At 43.8% G+C, this 15,554-nt stretch overlaps 1 protein-coding gene across 5 annotated transcripts in view; it reads right to left on the bottom strand.

Annotated features, from left to right (window-relative positions):
- The window catches only part of TP63 (tumor protein p63), a 151,565-nt gene that overhangs the window by 40,602 nt on the left and 95,409 nt on the right, over positions 1–15,554 (bottom strand). For all 5 annotated transcript variants that reach the window (XM_068200668.1, XM_068200663.1, XM_068200665.1 and 2 more), the window contains one exon: positions 6,380–6,634. In XM_068200668.1, the coding sequence (XP_068056769.1) occupies positions 6,380–6,634 (255 nt within the window). The remainder of the gene's footprint in view (positions 1–6,379; positions 6,635–15,554) is intronic.

The following is a 15,554-nucleotide window of genomic DNA, read 5'->3' as shown; positions in this document are numbered from 1 at the left end:
AACAGAGCATAGAGCAAAACTCCTGCTCACACACAGAGGCTATACTGCCTTAGTAGGATTTACAAAACAATCTGGGACATAAAAAAGCAGGGAAAAAAAAGCAAGATGGCTCACATAATTTTCTTGAAACTACTCCACAGGTCTGTACAGCTGCTTGTAAGGAGTAACAGAAGATGATAACTAGTAATAAAAACAATATACATGACAAAGATATTATGGGGAAAAAAGACAATTACATTCTAATGGGAACCTAATGCACTGAGATCTCATTTTACTCAAGTATAAAAACCCAAACAGAAGCTAGCAGTCCCCTCCTGACTGGTTCTCACAGGTGAACTGGTTCTTCCCAGCTTTGTGAGCTTGAAAACACCTCCCTGCCGTGAGAAAGGCACCTCCTTCAAAGACAATAAGCCTGGCTCCTCTCTTTCCAGGTAGATGACCTAGGAAAAGTTACTTATGCCTGAACAGCCTTGGTGTTAGGCCCTGTAATGTCACACAGAGGGAAACACCTCAGAAGCTCCTCAAGCAAGAAAACAAACGCCACCTCTCCCTGAATGAGAGCAACGGTGGCAACTGACACCCGACCTGTGCCAAGAGCCCACGCATGCTGCAAGCAGCCTCTTGAGGCAGGCACAACTGCCAAGGGCTTAAGGAAGCCAGATCTGAGCCACTTTTCACCTGAGACAAATGGCCAAGTGCTCACAGCACTGCATCAGCCTGCCGCGCCTGCATCCCAAACTGCAACCGCATCCTCTCCTCCACTGCCTTCTCCTTCCAGGTCGCTTCTCCCCCTTTGGATTGCACCATCTTTTTACTTCCTCTCTGCCTTAACAAGTGGGGGCTATCACCAGTGAACTAAACTTTGCTGGGGAACCTTCTGGGCTGAAGACATTTACTCCCAGGGCAGCCCACAGGTGCCCAATCTGTCTGCTCTGGGAGGGCTGCAAACCCCCTGTACAAATGAGTTTCTCACAAAGACCCTTCTCAGCTGCCCTGTGCAAACAGGCAAAGCCTACACCCCTGCTGACTAGGAGCCTCCGAGGAGAAGAAAACCCAAAATCCTGTAACAAGGCCACATTCAATCCCTCTCTCCTAACAGCTTTAAATACAATGTTAAAGGGTGAAACCAGAAAGCTCAAATGACACAGACAAACAGCACCAAGGAACCACAAAGCCAAGATTCCACAAGAACACTCAGCACAGCCTTCCACATGTATGCACCGAGAGAGTCACCAGCCTTTAAAAAAAGTTTTCACTTATGATACTGAGAGACAGTCAGCAGTCAGGACATACTGGACATGGCCAGAGGTACTGAAATGATGCACTTTTTGAACAGATTATTTAAGAGAATACTGAACACATAATTAGGAACTGTTGAGTCAAGGCAATGAACACATCTAATTGCCCTCTCTCTGCTTCACTGTGTTTATGCAGTCCTCTAATTCATTATATAGAGACTGGCAAAAAATGTCCCAAATTTTCTATGTGGATCGGAACACAGAATGTATTTAAGATAAAAATGGAATGAGTCAATCTGAAACAGAAATACTGAGATAGCCCAGCCAAGGAATCTGTTCTCTCAACCACAAAAACCTGTTATTGCTTGTGTGGACTAATTTAAGTGCATTCTTTTCAGCTTCCTTAAAATGCAGCTTTTCCAAATTCACTAACCCCAGCCAGCACAATCCACTTAGTTGCTTTCATGCATGTCACACACACTATTATCCAGCTTTGCTAGCAAACAGAGTCTGAAATCTGAGCATTTTCTGATGGCTGAAGGTACAGCTGAGTTTACTGAGAATAGGAAAACCAGTGAGCCTGCCTGGAACATGGATTGCAGCTTTGGAGAGCTCCATGTTTCATAACAAACCCTGAAAGGACCAACCCAGCTCAGCTCCAGCCTACTGCAGGGCATGAGAATAAACTGCTAAACTCAGGTATTGCCAACACCTGAATTATGCAAGTCTCACAAGGCTTGGTGTCTTTCTTCAGCAGAAACAAAAATTTGCAAATAAATTTCAGTTTTCATTTAAAGAAACTTAAAGCAATCTCTGCCTTCTTGTGATTATCAAGAAAAGTTTTAAAATATTTAGCAGATGCACCCTAAAGGCTCAAAAACCTGGGAGAGAATAAGAAGAACCTGTTTGTCTTTTAAAAAAAGAGTCTCATGACTTATAAGGTGGTATCTTGCTTTTGGGGATGGGCGGATCAGATTCATTTTTTGATAGCTTGCATTTGGCAGTAATGTTAACTTTTACTTACCTTGACATACAATTCTAATTTTTACTTTCCTACTGCAATCATGCTTTCCCATATTTAACAGGTTCTGCTAGTGGCAGGTGATTGCCAAATATTTTTTAGGGGGAAAAGGGAGTGCAGCTGTTTATTTATTTATTTGAGCTCCAGGTGGCAAAGGCCAGCATGCAGCTTTCACAAAGAAAAAAAAAATCTGAGGTGGCACACTTTTGAAATGCATTGTTTTCTTCTGCTGCAGAAACAGGAGAAGATACTGCGATGCATGGGCATATGGGAATTCTCCCACAATAAATGAGACACTACTCTGCTCTAGTTCTTACTTCACCCAGTTCAGAGGGCTTCTCCCTCAACCTCAACAACCTCCTCTGTCTCATCATTACAAACAATAACTGCTTGTTCCTTTGCAGCATGGTTTTCAAGGAGGTTTTATTGTATGAGGGTGTATGCGAGAAACTTTGTTCAATTTAGACTATAAAGGCTTTTGTTTTCAAACACTTCAATAGTTTCAATTGTTAAAGATTTTCCTTCTGAAAAGGCTGATGAACCTGCTTATATCCTAACTCACGTTCTGAGGTCATTAATTAAAAAAATAATCAAGGATGCTTATAAAGTCCTCTGCAATCCAATCTCAATTTGTCATCATTAATTAGATCAACATTGCATACAAATGAGACCTAACCTGATTAGACAGCATGTTTTACTGGAATTCCTACTTACGCTCATGAAAGACTTCTGAGAGAAAACCTGCGATATTTTCAAAGTGAACTGCTCATACATATGGAATCACCCTGTCACCTAGCATCAGCTAGTGTTTCTCTTTGTAATTTTGGCCTTTTTTTCTTCCTCTGCCCACCCCCCCCCCCCCTTAATTAGGAGCCCATCTCAACCCTGAGCAGAGAAGCTGTCGCACTCATCTCCCTCCCAGCCTATATTACATAAATACTGCTGATTTTGCAAAGGGTGTCCACTGTGCTAGGACAATAAACCTCTCCCTCTGCAGAATTTGGAGGAGAAAAAACAATACCAAAAAGTTTTAAGAAAAAAATGATGCCGGGTCTGTTTTCAGAAATATAGCATCTAAGTAACCAGCAGTTATGCTCTCTACTTTCCCCCACCTCCAACAGAAGTAACCTTGGGATCTAAATGAACAAAGTGGCTTAGAAACATGAAGCACCTTCACAGGTCTCCAATCACTCCAGGAAAGCAGCTCTTGCTTTTTGGAGAAATAATCCATTCCTCTTACCCAGCTCACTGCCTTCACTCCCATGACTTAATCTGACATGACTCAGCCCAGAAGATCAGAGGAGCTCTGGTGAAGCACATTGCTAGCCAGGACAGCAGATCCTCTGCCAGGCACCACCAACCCCTCCCCAGAAAGACAAGGTGGGTCAGACTGGCTCATCCCCTCCATAAAGGGAGAAAGTGCAACACAATGGACTTCCTTACATAATATTGTTATCTGGGGAACTGCAAGAGGTAAAACGGTGAAAATAAATAGAAAACTAAACCAAACTAAGAAACAAGGCTTTCAAGTTTTGGACTCTTAATAAGGGTGGGGCCATCAAGTAATTACACTTTTAATAGGTCACTGCAGTGGAAGAAACTCTTCCAGTTGGGTAAGTTCCTAATCCATCATTAAAAAAGACGACAGGCATTAATCAAAGTGTATGAAGTCACATGGGGGGGGAGCAACTCCAAGAACTTGCTCTTGCTGAGAGGATGGGGCAATCACTCCTGCTTTCATCAACATTTCATGCGTGTTTCCACACTTCTCAGGACAACAGTGGGAAGCAGAGCCTTCACGTCCTTCCCCACCCACCCCACTGATAAAGCTGTCGAACACAGATTACCAACTGCTCAAGAGCTCATGTGAAATGAGTTGGTGGATTAATTAGCAGAAGGGCAGAGCTCTGAAGATGGATAGATGCTCCACTTCGCAAGGCCTATTGATTGAAGGTCCCCAGCCAGCACCACAGGACTGTCATAATCCACTGGGAACGTACAGCACACTGCCAGCTCCTGCACGAGCAGCTAAATCTGGGTCACTCGGCTCAGTGCAGGGACACCTGGACCACACTCCCTCCTCCCTAATCAGACAGCTGTTTAAGAGCCCATTCCTTTAGTAAAATACATGGACTTAAACCTGAACAGACTTGCAACATGCATGGGGAATACACCTTCATCTGTTGGTCCACATCAGGGCAATGAAAAAGTAGGGAAGGCTAATCGAGCCTTTCCCCAGGCTGCACACATCTGATGACTGCAGTCACCAAACAGTAATTTTATTTCTTTTTCAAAATCAGCATGTAATCTGAGCTTTGACCACTACCTAGATCCACACTGAAATTCAGCCCTCACTTTTACCCCAAAAAGCCACTATCACTGAGGTGAAACATCTCATTTAAGCTTGCTAGTAGCTCTCTTGCCTTCATCTCTGCTGGAGCAACCTACTACATACGTTCAAACCTCATTTCAAAAGACTGCTTTTTGTAGTTGAAAGGACAGCATCAAACACTCTGGCTCCTTGCAGCTGCGTTAGATAATTCTTTGTACCATACGTATCAAAAGAGAATGTCTTTTCATATCTCCTTCAAAGGACCCTCTCCAGAACAGTTAGCAAAAATCCAAGCCAGCATTTTCTTGCCCTGAGAAATGCAAAGAAGAACTGACCAAGAGTTTCCTTTCCTAAAGGGAATTGAAAATAAATATTGTGTGTAGCGTAATTAAGAATCAAGGACATAAAAACAAGTGCGAAGTACAGCAGAGCATCACCCCCCAGTGCTGATGAGTAAAAAAATGCAATTTCAACCTCCCTTAGAAATACCTCACCCTTTTATGCATAAACAAATGGAAATCTGGTTGTGACTGGACCTATCACATGTTTACCCCACTTAACACAATTTTCTGAACAAAGTTATTAATGTCAGTTCTAGACAAATTTTACCAGAAAAGGCTTTTAAAATATAAGGGACATAACCTTATAGTGATCTGTGGTTATATGGCATCTTTTTCCAGAGAAGAGCACAAGGGCTCTGCTGCTTTGCTGGCAGCAGTAGCTGGGAGGTTTTTTTTTTTTTTTTAGTTGCATTTGCAGCTAGATTTTATCTGAGATCAAAGTTCCTCAGATTAAAAAGAAAAATAAAAAAAACCCACACTATTTTAATGCTCTTAGCTTTTGGTAAAAAGTCTCTCTATTTTTTGCTTAAAAAAAAATAAAATTAAGTCCTTGCTTTTCTTCGGGTAGCATGGGGCAGGACATTATTCACTGCACCTACTCCAAGTGCCAGCAGGCAAGGAAGGCAAATATTGAACATCTTTAAGATATTAATATTCATGGTAAACATCTCTATTCTAGAGCCCTAAACCACAACAGCTGGACTTACAGCTCCATCAGTGCTGTGTCCTGAGCTATGAAGTCTCTAGAGCTGGAACAATCAAGCCAGGATCAAGAGCTGGGCTTCAGGCTTCAAGCTTCTGCCTTTTTTTTGTTAAGAAGTGTTCTGACAGCGAAGTGTTAAATAAAAAAACCCAAACCACCAAACCAACAACAAAACTGTACACTAAAACAACCCCACACCCTTGAACAAAACCCCTAACAACACACAGGGCTGACCCGAGCTGGTGACACACGGGGGTTCCCACACCAGCTGCTAGAGAAGGACACAGAAAATGACAGCCTCACACTCCCTGGGTCTGAGCAAGGAGCACCATCTCCACCCCTGCTGGCACAGCCCTGCGTGCCAAACCTCATACAAACCCACAGATGTTGGAGAAAGCCAAGGGAAGCACTGAGGTAACGATAATGCCCACCTCAGGTTTTTTACTCCAGTGCTCCTGCTAGGCCCAAAAAGAGAGCCACTTGTTCATTGTGCGTGATCTCTACGTGACTGGTTTTTTTGCAAGGCATTTTAGTCTCCTGGGATTTAGTGGTATTACTGAGGGTTAAATTCCCACCACACCCTCTCAGAGCAACCAAGATAAATGTCTCCCTTCTGTGTGACACATCACACCCTGCAGAGGACTCAGGTCACTTTGCTCTTGCACAAGCCTGCGTATGTATTACATGAATAAAGTCACTATTTATTTGGTGACCAAAGGCAGCGAAGGGATGCTGTGTCCTTACCGTCCATGTTGCTGACTTTGCTGTGCTGGACTGTTGAAATGATACATCGAAGCTGTGAGGCCCTGGGTAGTCTGTGTTGGAAGGGATGGCTGGGGAGGGAGAGAGGGCGTCAAAAGTCGAGCTGGGCTGGGCGTAGGGCGAGGGGGCTGTGACGCTGTTCTGCGCGTGCTCCGTGTTGTACGGGCTGGTGGAGGAAGAGCCATTCTGGATCTGCTGGTCCATGCTGTTCAGGAGCCCCAGGTTCGTGTACTGTGGCTGCAGGCAAAGAGATGGACAGGAGTGTTAGAGGAGCAGCATCAGCACAGGCTGGCCAGACATGGCACAGCCTCCACCATGCAGGATGCACAGCATCATCTCAGCACCACTGATCGTGTCACACCAGGAGGGAGATTTGCAAAGGATATCCCCCTCTTTACGTTGGTGACTGAAACAGAAAGGAGTACAGCTTCTCAGTCACACAGAGGACCAACAGCAGAGCTGGGAAAACAGCCTGTACATAACCAGAAGGTGATTTGCAGGGCAGGAAGCCACCACAGAGAGACAGGCTCGCTATGCTTAGCAACACACAGACCTTTTCAAAGGTACTGCTGAAACCTGATGGAAGTCAGCAGGTTCACTACAGTGCAACTGGCTCTAATTTGGACAAGGCTACACCATCTTCAACAGCCTGATGCTCTACACAAAGACTATGGATCTGATCCCACTAGACAAGATGACATCAGGACCTCTAACTCAGGTGGTAACTGTGCTGAAATGTGACTCATTGGAAAAACAGTTAGGTGCCACCAGCCTATCTGCACCTTGCATTCGAGTTCCAGTGACCAGTCACAGATGGTGGTGGAGAATTAAAGATCTATCAAGCAGAATGGAAACAGACTGCATGGAAGGCTTCTTCTCTTAAGTAGTATTAGTTGTACAGTTAAGCACAGTTAACTAGTAGTAGTAAAGTGCTACTTAGCACTTAAAAGCCTTCAAGTACAAACAATATATGAAACAACTGGGAGACATCAAAACCACAAACCTCTGAGAATAGAGTGCAGAAAGGGCAAAGGTTGGATTAAGGAGAGGTTAATAGAAAAAATACATCTAATACCTAAATTCAATGTGTAGCCATGGTACCCCACCTCAAAGAGAAGGGAACACAGTTTAGAGGAAGGTGACCAGAATAAGCAAATCCTTTTAATGCCCTCCTGTAATGTGCCAGTCGATGACAACTTTTCAGCCTGGGAAAAAGACCATGAGAAGAAAGGTGGAACTCAGCAGGATAGAAGGTGATAAATTCCTAGACAACATGGAATAAGAGCAAATACAAAATTAATTTTCATGTTCTCTTAAAAGAGGAGTTGGGGAATAAGCAAACATCTTGAGCAGAATTTTGGCTTAAACACACAATTATTCTTCACAAAAGACTTATGCTTCACAAAAGCCACAAATAAACATGGATTTTTTTGCCACAAAATGTCACAATACTAAAAGCCTAAGTTCAAAAAGGCAGGAGACACGTTCAGCTTGAGAAAAATCCATTAAAACAAGTGTATCTGATTTTAAAATTCTGAACTACCAACACTTGGAAGCTGGGAAAGTATTCCGAGAAAGTTACACAACTGCCACACGTTTTTAATCCTTTGAAGGACACGGCACTGGCCAGAGCGACAGGGCAGCAGGCAGGTGGGATTCGGTCAGGTACATTGGGTTCACAGCCTCATCCTTGTGTGTGTCCAAAGGGCACTAACTGTGCCCATCTCAGGGCAAGCAGCATCACAAAGGTTTGCAGTGCCCATTCCCAGCAGCTCTGGGTTCAGCCAAGAACATGCAGCAATAAAGGCACCTGGCTCTGCTGTTAGCTGCTGACTCAGCAGAAGGGACTCAGGCTCTTTCTCTCATCCAGAGCTCCAAGCAGCTCATGTCCCTCAACATCCTGTAGCTCCGGTCCCACCCAGAGTGATCAAGCTCATCTGTCAGTATTTCAGCTACTCTGCTCACAACTTCCCTCATCTTTCCAACAGTTATTCCTCTTCATATCAGCCACAAAGCAAAGGCTCCCTGAGTCAGAGCACCAACCACAAGATCCATAACAAAAAGCTTTCTCAATACTGGGAATCCCAGTAGCCCTACTGAAGCTTCAAGTAGCAAATCACTCCTCCAAAGATCTGAAAGGGAAGGGCACAACAGCTCTATCTGCTGAGCTCTCCTGGAAACTTTGGATAAGCCATTTAAAACCCAGCTTTACCAGTCACTTCAGCCACAGAGGAAAACAGGATGGTCCCTTTGCAAAGATGAAGTGTCTTCCATGTGCCCAAAGACCTCACATTCTCAGCTGTACTTCCAGAATGGAACTAGAGAAATTTAAACCACCCACTGCAGCTCTTCCTTAGGTTTCTGTTTCACTAGAAGAAGCTAATATTTTCTGGGGGTTTTATTAAACACTCAAGGTGTGGCTGGTGCTCTGGGATCTTCAGTGAGGCACATGGGACCTTCCAGAGATGGATCAGCTTGCTACTAGGAGCTGTGCTGTGAAGGTCTGGGCACGGGGGAACAGCACAGAAAACTGCATTTTGGAAGCTGGGATAGGCTGCAGAGAGAAGGGAGAGATGGTTCCCTCCTTGGCTCTGTCAGTGACTTGCTGTGTCCTTGGGCAAGGCACCTCTCCTCTCTCCTCCCCCTCCACCCTCAGCCTACTGCAGGCAGCAAGGTCTGCAGGGCAGGGATTGCTCCTCACCGTGTAAAAAGCCCTGCACTTAATGGGCCTCCTTTGTCTCAGGCCTGCAGGCAGAAGAGTAATAAAAGCAATTACATATTGAGTCCTAATCCTGGGTGAACCAGTGACTCAGGTTAGTCATTTGCCCTCCTTGCCTCAGTTTCCCCCTCTGGAGCAGTGTGGATGTCATTAGTGTCCAGCACCCCTGTTAGATGGGAGCTCTTGTATTTAATTGGACTCAAAGCTAAACAGTTGATGGGGGAGAGAGCGATCCAGACTAGTTCTTCTTCTCCAAAAGGAGATTGCAGCTTTGGCAACACAGATGACAGTTATGTCTCATCTCCTGCAGGCTATTCACTCAACCAAGACCTATTTAACGGACTTTTGGTACATGTCTTCCCTTGAGGCTAATTCCATATGGAAAGAGCCAGAATTCTGACGTGCTGTACCAGGAAGAGTCTTTTACCTGATCAATAATTTCGCATTTCATCAAAAAACAACCCTCCTACCCCTGAATACCCTAGTGAGATCTGAAGACTTCCCAAAAATGTAGAAGTATCATTCAATTGTTTCATTCCTCACAGAGATTATAATCACACACACTCCCTAACCAGCAAATGATGAGAAGACAGCTGTGATGAAAACAGTCTCCTACACCAGCTCAGACACACAGACAGCAGAACAATAGTGTTTCAGCTTTCACTTAAAAACTATTTCTCTAATCCCAGGCCACTTAAGCTAATGGGGAAAGACGGCCAAACAAGCGGTCAGTGTTAACAAGACAGCACAGCCTGGAAATGCTGAAGGTGCTGCCTGGGATCCAATTAAACAAAAATAATAAAATAAGTGCCCCATTAAAATGTAAGATATCCTTCAGATATCCCAAGATCCTTTTCATTCCTTTCAGTCCAGGGACCATCTGTCTAAATGTTATCGGCGGAGCAGCCATTCCGGTGCATTTATACACTCACATGCCACAGCCGAATGCCGTGTCCCCATTTGCTCTTTAAATAACTATTAATCTCCTTGCACTTATCCTCATGCTGACACAAGCAGCTGTTGGACTCCCCTTCTGCTGCTTCGAGTCCCGCCAGCCTTTCAGCCTTTCACCTTCCCTGGCCCCTGGGTCCCCTCCCCAGGCAGGTGCTCCATCCCTGTGACAAAGCCACCAGGTTTGCACACACCCCTGCACTAAGCCCGGTCTCCAAGCTATGCCCCAAGGCAGGCGCGGAGTTGTTTGCGCTCAAGGGGTCAACACCTGAACTGCTTGCAAGGTTTTGGAGGAATCTGATAAGGCTTGGGGAGGCACACGCCTTCTGACAACAGGACAATTAGAGGGGCAGCAGGCCCGGGGAAGGCACACGCAGGAATTCACCCCCTTGGCCCCTTGGATGGGGAGAACAAAGAGAGGCTGCAGACTGTCTGCGAGGTATTGCCCCTCAGGAGGGGGCTGCAGGGCGTGTGTTTGCACACACACCGCTTCCTTTCACCATTCACAGAAAGGAACACAACAGCGTTTCATCCAGAAATTAATTCTTGGCAGGTTGGGAGCCCAGAATTTAACACATGCTCATATTTTGCTGTGGGGTTGTTTTAAATGACTGAAATGTAGCCCGACCACTGATTCCTGATATAAAGAGAAAGCTATTTGGTGGAAAGAAATGAATTGCATATAAAGCTGAAAGAAGAGATTATCTATTTTTCAGTGCCTCTGTTTGCTATTTTGTTCCCTCCACCGAGTTTCTGAAACTATTAATATCACTGAACCATTATAAAAACCTTCAGGCAGTCTAACAGCAAATAATTAGAGAGCTACAATTAGATCTTAGACTATGTATTTCAGAACATCATTTCAACAATGCATCTTGAACTATCAGTTTCGCTTCCTATATCCCATCAGCTTCACTTTCAGGTTCTCATGCTAACTCATGCTTGTGGGTCATGGCTCTGCTGGAGGACTTGCTGAATTAAAACCAGACTGAAAACCGGCGATGGTTTAAGCACGGTTCTGCCATCGGGAGGGTGGTTCTCCCCCGGGAACACGGGGGACAGGTATAGCAGAGCCTGTAGCCAGCAGCTCCGGGGCACTTGCCACCAGAGGGCAATGCAAATGCTCCGGCACGGCAGAGCTGGAGCAAGGGAAGATGCCCCAGCCCACCCAAACCGGGGCCCTTCTCACCCTGCCCTGCAGCAAGAACCCACCCCTGCCTCTCCGGTTTAAAGTCCATTGTGTAAATGAATAAGGTTATGAGAAAGATCTGCAAAAAGACCCTCAGTTGGAAAGGAAGTAACGAATGCAAGTCATGAAAAGCTCTGAAGGGGACTTCCACGCCAAAAAATCCCCTGAATACAGAGCTCCAGCTATTAACTACCCAGTTAGAAGCATTTCAGAGTTTTGAGAGTTTCTCTACTTGACAAATTCGATGAAAAGTTACCGTCTTCTGGTGTAGAACACCTAGATGCCTCCACCCCTATCAAAACCCTTCTCCCAATACCAAAAGAACCAGCATTACTATACACACCTACTGACTACATTTTAATTCTCACCACCAGGTCTACACAGCTCAAGACAATGTCCAACTACTCAAAAGCCTTGCAAATGCAAAAACACCTGGTGCTTATTCTCCGAAGATATGAGATGATGAAACTAATAAACTACCATAGTTATTAGCAACAAGACGATTTGCACAGCACTTTGGAAATCCTGTGCTTTGTCCTTAACTGCAGCACAGTGAAGCACTAGGGCTAACTCTTGTAGGACTAGTAAACAACTTACAGCAATATTTCAGTGCTGGCCCAGGGAAACATTCAGACTCCTGTTGGAGAATAGCTATCTTAAAAGCAGCAGGATAAATGTTTCCTATCCAAATCAGATGACAGACACCTCAAATACGGCCAGAAATATTTTATTCCATTTAAATTTTCAAACCTTTCTAACAAAGTATTTTAAGTAGGTGGAAGTAAGTCCCTTAAGCTCAATGGAAGGGCTTCTATCACAATTATTAACCAAGATATTGCTGACTGCCAGTTGCTCTGATGGCAGCTGATACAATACCCCATGTCAGCGCTCTGCTTGTGCCATGACAGAGCAGTGCCAAGAAATAAAGGTCTCCACCCATGGCCCTCAGCTAAGATCAGGGCTGAAGCAGAGACAGCTCACGCACTGCAATGAAAGCTGTGATTTGCCTCTCTAAGTCTGTTTTCTCATATAAAAACCTTGAACAAACAAAAAAAAGCTAACTAAAAAACAAATTTAAAAAAAAAGGGAGAGAAAGCCTGAAAAATTTGTTTATGAGGAACAAACTCAGTTTGGACACTGCTCTGGTCCCCTTCAAGCTATGAGGGGAAGAAGTACACAGCTCATTTCAACACCAGCTTGGCCACACTCCCTCCAGCTCCAGTTCTAAAATGGAAACAGATCCTGTGGGTCTATTTTGCAGAGGCTTTTCCACAGAGCTAGTGTGCAGCTGAATACACCAAACACTTGGAATCCCTCAGATAAAAAGGTAATGTGCACCATATACTCAATGTGAAAAGCAAGGGAACAAATAACTTCAGTTGAACCAAAGATACCAACAGTTATCAAGATTGATTTGTTCTAGTATAGTGCCTGGAAACCTATCTGATTTGAGTAATCCTACTCTTGGGTCACTGCTTTTTCCAGGAAGAGAGAAGGCTATTTCCCATCCCAGTGGTATAACAGGTTCCCAGTGCAATGGAGGGCATTGGCTCAAAAGAAGCCCTGGAGTCAATCACTCCTGTTCTGGATATTAGACCTGCTGCAGCACAACCAAACAGCCTCTCCTCAGTTCAATCCTACCTGTAAGAAGGGAACACAAATATTTCTGCACATTTCCTCCTGTACTATTAATAAGGGAATCTACTTGAGATCTACAGGGCTGTGTGTACAACCACCATAATTTTAAGAAACTAAATTCAAGACTAATAAAGAAAAAACCATTCTTCTTCTAAGAAGGAACCAAAACCAAAACCCCATGAGTGACACACACAATCCTCCTGCACAGGTATTTCATGGTAAGTAGTTAGATAAACCCAGGAGTTGCCTGGACAGCTTCCAACACCACCTAAACACATAAGGAAAGCCTAAGGAAGACACTATTTCAATCAGCTAGGGAGGAGAAAAAAACCAAACCAAACCCCCACAACTACTCTCTCCCCTCAAAAAACTCCACCATTAAATGACATATGCAAATCACACCACTATGCTTCAAGGTTAAAAACGTGACTGCTCTGCCCACTTTACCAGAGCATCCCTTCCATCCCAAACAGCCCTATGGCCCATTTGGTGAACAGTACACCACAGAAGCTGAACAGGAGAAATCAGTGCACATCAGTAATCTGCAAACACACACAGAATCACACTTGAAAAACAATCTGCCTTGTACACTGGAGGAGCCAGAAGGGTCTGTGCCATTTTCACTGGGATGAGCTATTCCAGCAGGCACGCAGTGCCACGTCTACACCCTTTAGGTTCACAGAAGCAACACAATTTTAAGAGCCTAACCCTGTACAGCTGCAGGTCACATTTCACTGAGCCACAGCACTGTTGAACACAGCAGAACTTCATGCTCAAGTTAGAGTCCACATATGCAAGTATTTGTGGGCTCAGAGAATGAGACAAGTTATCAAAAAGCAACGTGAGGGCAAGCTCCTGTCCACCCACAAGGGCTGTAAGCTTTGGATTTGTCTTGTTCCCCCCAGCTGTAATAGTTTTCTGTTTTAGCTAAACTTTGAGTTAATTCATTTAACTCAGCAAGAAGTGTTTTTCAGCCAGGAGCAGCGTGTCTTTTAAAACAAGTACAGCCCAAAGCAGGAATGCCTGTAATTCCTGACTCCTACCACAGGTTCAAGTAAAAGACCTTGTCTAATTCAAGGATTATCAGAATGACAGTGCATCCCACTTCACAGAAGTATTAAGGCTGGACACACTACACTGTCTAAGTACTTCTAAATACTCTCCAGTGCATATAAAAATAATACCCCTGATTTCCCTAGAGCAGCATTTTAGGCTCTTAAAAAAAAAAAAATCTAAATTGGGCTCTTGAAAAAAGTTCTACTTGCGTAGAAAGCAACGATGTTTCTGAAAGTCAGATAATTTTAGGGTTTTTAGACTATAAAGCTTTCATAAAACAAAAAATCCCTTTCATAAACATAAACCACTTTCATTAGAGTATCTCAGCTATGCTCAGTTATTTTGAAAATTCAGACAGTTTAAAACAGGAAAGTCCAAGACCCTCCCCACTGCACACAGTCATTTCTTGACCCTGCACTTGTGCTCAGCAATTTATTTGACACGTAATTTGAAAACATACCAAAAAAAAAGATAAGGCAGCAAAAAAAAAAGTAAATCATACAATATAATCTCTATGAAATGCATGAAATCACATGACATTACAACTCCACAATCTTAAAAGAAATTGATTAATAACCCAAACACTCAGCTTCCTAAAACTGAAAGAGAAGCCAAGAGTTTCCTACGTTCTCCTATTACCAGCTGGACAACACAACATCAACAAAGATCTGAAGAGCCATAAAGCACAGACAAATAGGAAAAGCACCCCCTCACGCTCCCAGGAGATGTACACATAACTGAAGACAAAGACCTGCATCAGAAAAACCAGAAAAAGACTCCAATATCTCAGCAAGGCTTTTTTTTCCTGATTTCAGTGGCTAAGAACAACTGTCAGCTCAGCCAGCTGCCCAGAAATTCTATGTGCTGAGTTTGTAAAACAATGATGAAAAATTGGATAAAAAAATAAAAATAGAACTTGAAACATCAAGAGGAACCAATTAAAATACAAATTGGGAGCTGGGGAGGAGAAGCAGGGCTGGAGAGGAAAACTCCAGTAGTTGATGAAAGCTGCCTTGTTTCTTAAACTCTTTACTGGACAGTAACCATTGATGTTATCAGTCATCTCAGACATGCAGCATTTTATTGTGTTGAGAGGGCAGCTTAGGCTGGACAGGATATCTGTGTGTCATCCATAGTGAAAGGCTGCAGGCACAGTAACCACCAAAGTATGGCCAAAGGGCACAAGGACAGTGAATAACCAGGGTCAGAACAGAACCAGGAATTGAAGCTAGCTCCTAAATTCATCATTATGCTCAATAAAATCCAAATGCATCACCTCTTAGACATGAAAGTAAAATACTCGAGCTAGGTAGCATTTTAGTCAGAACAAGAAATTCAGATCATCTGCAAGTTAAATAAGTCAAGCAGTTAAACACACAGGGAAAAAAAAAAGAAGAAGAAAAAAGGAAAAAAAAAGCCACACACATAAACCCCCCACGCCCACTCTTTGAAGCACGGTGCAACTATGGAATATAAGAATTCATAAGAAGAGTTATAGGAGGGCAAAGGGCAGATTAAAACAAGTTCGAGCAAGCAGAGGAAAAGGGTTACACGGCAGCATCAGAGTCCTTATAGATTAAAAGGAAGATCTAATGGATTTTCTA

This window comes from Anomalospiza imberbis, chromosome 10, assembly GCF_031753505.1.
Source record: "Anomalospiza imberbis isolate Cuckoo-Finch-1a 21T00152 chromosome 10, ASM3175350v1, whole genome shotgun sequence".
Taxonomy (NCBI): Eukaryota; Metazoa; Chordata; class Aves; order Passeriformes; family Viduidae; genus Anomalospiza; species Anomalospiza imberbis.
Note: the sequence above shows the minus strand (reverse complement) of the source record. Positions and strands in the feature narration are given on the sequence as shown.